The sequence below is a fragment of the Otolemur garnettii genome, unplaced genomic scaffold (assembly GCF_000181295.1).
Source record: "Otolemur garnettii isolate 467f Iridium unplaced genomic scaffold, OtoGar3 scaffold00249, whole genome shotgun sequence".
Taxonomy (NCBI): domain Eukaryota; kingdom Metazoa; phylum Chordata; class Mammalia; order Primates; family Galagidae; genus Otolemur; species Otolemur garnettii.
The window spans coordinates 464,611-469,683 of record NW_003852644.1 but is presented as its reverse complement, the minus strand read 5'-3'; the positions used below and the strand labels follow the sequence as shown (position 1 = coordinate 469,683).

Here is a 5,073-nt window from a genome sequence, read left to right as displayed (position 1 = left end):
TTGTTTGGCAGCTGGGCTGGGGATTCGAACCCGCCACCTTAGGTGTATGTGGCTGGCGCCTTAGCCACTTGAGCCACAGGCGCCGAGCCAGTACATGAGTTTTTTGAGGTAGGGCCCAGGCAGGGAGTGGGACATCAAACTGAGAACAGGTCCCATGCTTTCTGGGCCCCTAGCCCAGGTCATCTATAGATAGATGAGGTCCATAGACACTAGATGGGGATTGTAACTAGGCCAGACCAAGAGAGGCACAAGAAAGATGCAAAGGCCCCTGCTTCCTTATTCAATGTCCACGCTGGGCCACCAGCTCAGCAAGTGAGGACCCTGCTGGGAATGAGGAACACACTGGAGTCCTACCCTCCAGGGACCTAGCCATGTCTCCAGCCCTCAATACACTTGTCTTACGTGTCTGTCCATAGTATGTCTCCCTGACCTTCCAGCCAGGCCCCAAGGGAGAGATGTGTCCAGATTCCCCTCTGGTGGGCCGGGTGTGGTGGCTCACACCTATAATCCCAGCACTCTGGGAGGCCAAGGTGGGTGTATCAACTTGAGCTAAGGAGTTCAACCCTGTCTCTACTAAAAATAGAACACTAGCCCAGCATTGTGGTGTGTGGTGAACACCTGCAGCCCCAGCTACTTGAGAGGCTAAGGCAGGGGGATTGCTTAAACCCAGGAGTTTGAGGTTGCTGTGAGCTATGATGCCACTATGGTACTCGACTCAGAGTGACAGAGTGAAAGTCTGTGTAAAAAAAATTAAAACAAACAAACAAAAAAAACCCAGATTCCCCTCTGGGTCCCCAAGGCCAGACACACAGGAAGAGATAGGTGAGAAAGATGTCCATAGACAAGAGTCACCCAGACTGTCAAGAGACTCAAGAGAGAAAATGGGGAAGGCAGAAGGGCAGGGATGGGCATGGGACACTGGGAAGGGGCAGCTTCTGCCTGTTGTGGGACTGCTCTTAGGAGGGAAGGCTGCTGGTCTGTGGATTTAGAGGGTAGGGAGGAACATCCAGTGTACGGCGGGAGAGTGGCCTGGATTTAGGTATCTCCCCTCTCTTCAGGCCCTACCCCTCCTGTTGCAGAGACACACAGCTCCCAGGAGAACACTGCCCCCACCCTGATGCCTCCAGCTGTACCTTTCCTGTGGACTTGACCCCTTTCCAGACACAGAAGTAGACCAGCACCCAGCAGGCCAGCAGACACAGAGTCACCTCCCAGTTGAGGGCCCCTGGCACCTCCAGCCCCCCAGACAGCCGCAAGACTTTGTTCCTAGGGGAGGGAGATGCCATGAGGGCTGTGCCAGCAGGGGACAGAGCTATTTGGATCCGCCCCAGGGGTGATGGCTCCTCCCTCCTATGTCCCTTGGTCTAGCCGGTCTCTCTGATCCACCTGGGCCAGGCCTGGTGGTACCACAGTGTGCCTGCAGCCTGGGAGTCCCTGGCCGGTGGGAGGCGGTGGGGCTGGCAGCTGGGCACTGGGCCCCAAGGCCCCCACTCCCACCCAGCCAGGCTGGCACAAGAGAAGGGCAGTGACACGTGTTGCCCAGAGACTGGCCTGGGCACTGCTGAGGATAGGCAGGGTCTGGGAGTGACTGCTCTGCACCCCGGGCCTTGTGTGGGCCTGGGAGACAGATAGGATAGGCTTAGGTCAGAGGTGCTTGACTCACTCCCAGAATTCGATGACAGGGGATCGACGGTCAGCAAGCTGGTCACATGTGAGGTTAGCCAGGCTGGCATTGGCACAGTCTTCATGGCGGAAGATCTCCACACAGTCAGGAGTGTTCCAGGTGTGGCCACATGTGGCCCAGGGCAGCGTGGTGGTGAAGGACTTTACCAGGTAATAGAAGCCCCAGGCCAGCACCATGATGTAGTAGGTGTTGCAGTAGAAGACGATCACCATGGAGGCATAGCCCAGGCCTGGGGACAAGGGCTTCCTTTCCATCTGGATTCTTTTCTTTTCTTTTTTTTTTTTTTTTGAGACGGAGCCTCAAGCTATCCCCCTGGGTAGAGTGCCATGGCATCACGCTCACAGCAACCTCCAACTCCTGGGCTCGAGTGAGTCTCCTGCCTCAGCCTCCCAAGTAGCTGGGACTACAGGCGCCCGCCACAGTGCCTGGCCATTTTTGGTTGCAGCCATCATTGTTGTTTGGCGGGCCCGGGCTGGGGATTCGAACCCGCCACCTTAGGTGTATGTGGCTGGCGCCTTAGCCGCTTGAGCCACAGGTGCCGAGCCCATCTGGATTCTTTTCTGTCCACCTTCCCATTACCCCCTCATCTCCCTTACCAGGGCTCACAGTGGCTCCTGATGTGCCTGTAACACCCTTCCCCTAGCCATCCTACCATGGACTTCTCAAGCCCTATGCTCCCCTTTTGTGTGTCCAACACTGGTTAATCCCCATCTTTGTCCTGCCCCGGCCACCATACTCATCTGCTCCATCCTACCCCAGATCCCATCTGGTCTCCTCACAGACCTGGTCCCTTCTCTGTCCTGCTGCCACCCAAACGGTTCTAGGAGGTCCAAGCCTCTGTCTGGTCCTCAGTGGCCTCCAGTACAGTGGCAGGGGGCACTTTCTTGTAACCTGAGGCTGTGTTAGAGACAGTCACCCCCCTCAGTGGCCAACCTTGGCAAGTCACTTCATTTTCTTGGTGATGATTCTGTGTCCCCCCTCTGGCTATGCCTGGTTTGTCCTTGTCCTTGAGGAAAGGCTCCATCCCCACTTCTAGTCCCTGACTCCTCAACTTCACAGTGTGGTCCACATGGTCTCTAGGTTCCCCTCACAACTAGGAGCTATCACATGGTCTCTGGGGCTCAGGACAGGAAAAGACTTCTCAAGTGGGTGCCAGCTGTGCTCTGCTCCCAAGCCCTTGCTCTAGCAGTAAGAAAGGGGAGGGTCTCTGGGGAGGAGGGGAGAGAGGCTGCTCACCTTTGAATAGGGGACAGATGTTCCAAACATTGATGCTGCCGGCCTTCATGAACTGCCCCAGTGAGATCTCCAAGAAGAAAATGGGGATTCCTCCGACCAGGGCGATCAGGACGTAGGGAATAAGGAACACACCTGGGGAGAGGGCACAGGGTGAGCTCTGGGTAGACTTCCCATGAAGACCACAGGCACTTGTGCAGGGTGGCCCCTTAACCAGGTGGAGACTTGACCCAAATCTTTCAGCCAGGTGGCCCAGGCCCAGCTGCTTGGCTCAGACTCCAGAAGTCCTAGGAGGCCCTGGCTGAGTCCTGGCCCGTTCTAACTTCCTACCAGATGAATCAGTGTAGGGGTGGCCGCTGACTCAGAGGCCAAAGTGAAGTTGTGTGTGTGGGTTCTGAGTCTGTGGATGGGGCTGTGGCAGCCACATAGCCATTAGAGCCCTATCCCTGGGCTGTGGAGAGGGCCTAGACCAACAGGGCTTCCATCCCCACTGCCCCCTGGTGTGATGTAATGGGCACAGAGGACAGGCGCTCATGCATGTAGGCTGTCCCTGTGCTGTGGCTCCACATCTGCAGGCAGTACAGAAAGAGTGGAGGCACATGCTGGGTGCCCTGCCCTGTTGGAGGCGTCTAGACGCCTGCCTGCCAGTGTAAAGGTCCAAGGAGGAGAGTGGGTGGGTGGGTAGCAGTCCTCTGCCGGCAGGGTGTCAGTGTGCAAGGACAGAAGGAGATAGGGAGACAGGTTGAGCAAGGCTGGGGGAGGCAGGCTTTGGCCAGCAGGCTGGGGAGTGGTGGGAGAGAGGGTAGAGCTGGGCACTAGCAGCTCTTTCCACTGTCCCCTCCTCCTTTTTAGACCCCCAGTCCTTGCCCCTGGCTCAGCACTCTCCACTACTAGGAGGCTGAGCTTGGCTGCAGTGTGCCCGGCTCCTGTCCCAGCATCCTTCTTGTGTGTGACCTTGGGCAAAGGCCTCCACTGTAGGCCTCAGTTTCCCCCCCATCACCCAGCTACTTTGGCTTCTCAGAAAGCCAGGTGCTGCTTTGCAGTCACAGGACACACGCGTGCCTGTCACTGTTGCTAAGCTGGGCTCTGGCAGGCGGGTGGGCATGGGGTGTACACGCAGGGTGTCCAGTGGTGGCGCCAGGGCGGCCAGGCCGCAAGCTTCCCAAGCCTGGCTCAGACACCCAGTGTTCCAGGCCCAGGGTAGAGGGGAGGGGAGTGAGGGGAGGGACAGAGTGGCCCATTGTGTGTGTGTGTGTTCGTGTGTGCACACGTGGGGGGCCCACACAATGTGCTACTTGTGCGCCTGACCTGCAGGGCAGCCAGGGCTCCTTACCTCTTGGAGTTCCCCAGGGATCACGCCTCCCCTTCCCACCTCGGCGGCTTGTTTTTCCGGGTGCTGAGTGTGGGGGATAGCCTCTGGCTTGGGCGGGAGGTTTGCTGACTCCCTCCCCCCCCCCCGGTCCCCCCCTCCCTACGCTGCCAGGCACATGACTGGCGAGGGGGTGGCGGTGGTGGGCTGTGCCACCGACCCCCGCGGCCCTGGGGGTGCCTGTCCAGTCCTGGACTTCGCCCCTGGCTGGTGGGCCGCGGCGGGGGAGGGGAGCCCTGGCGGAGCCGGGCCACGGCCGGGCGGGGGCTCACCTCCGCCGTTCTTGTAGCACAGGTAGGGGAAGCGCCACACGTTGCCCAGGCCCACGGCGAAGCCCACGCACGACATGATGAAGTCCATCTGGCGCGTCCAGGTCTCGCGAGGCGGCACGGCCAGGCGGCCGCCTGGTGCCCCCAGACTCGTGGGGCCATCGCTCTTGGCCGGGGCCCCGTCGGGCCCGGGAGCGATAAGCGGGCCCTTCTTCTCATCACCGGACACGCTGTAAATGCCGTTCTCCGCGCTCTTCTTCGCCATGGCCCCGGCGGGCCGCGCGGCCGGGCAGAAGGTCGCGGCGCCAGGCAGGGGTCGCTGCGCCGGGCAGGGGTCGCGGCGGCGCCGGGGGGAGGGCCGGAGGAGCAGGCCCGCCCGGGGCCTTGGGCGGCCGGGCCGGGGGACGGGGCGGCGGGCGGGCGGGGTGCAGGACGCAGGCAGCGCAGTCAGAAGCAGTCCACGAAGCACTTGAAAGTGAGCCTGAAGAATCTCATGTGTGTCGGGGCCCGGGGGCGCG

General features: G+C 60.2%; 1 protein-coding gene across 1 annotated transcript in view; it reads right to left on the bottom strand.

The window, feature by feature from the left end:
• Positions 1–5,067, bottom strand: part of SLC6A8 (solute carrier family 6 member 8) — a 9,703-nt gene extending 4,636 nt beyond the window's left edge. Inside the window, exons 1-4 of the mRNA XM_003802533.3 lie at positions 4,559–5,067; positions 2,921–3,052; positions 1,664–1,913; positions 1,134–1,266 (exon numbers count right to left, since the gene is read on the bottom strand). Coding sequence (XP_003802581.1) covers positions 1,134–1,266; positions 1,664–1,913; positions 2,921–3,052; positions 4,559–4,820 — 777 coding nt within the window. The 5' untranslated portion in view covers positions 4,821–5,067. The remainder of the gene's footprint in view (positions 1–1,133; positions 1,267–1,663; positions 1,914–2,920; positions 3,053–4,558) is intronic.
• Between the last annotated feature and the right edge of the window lie 6 nt (positions 5,068–5,073).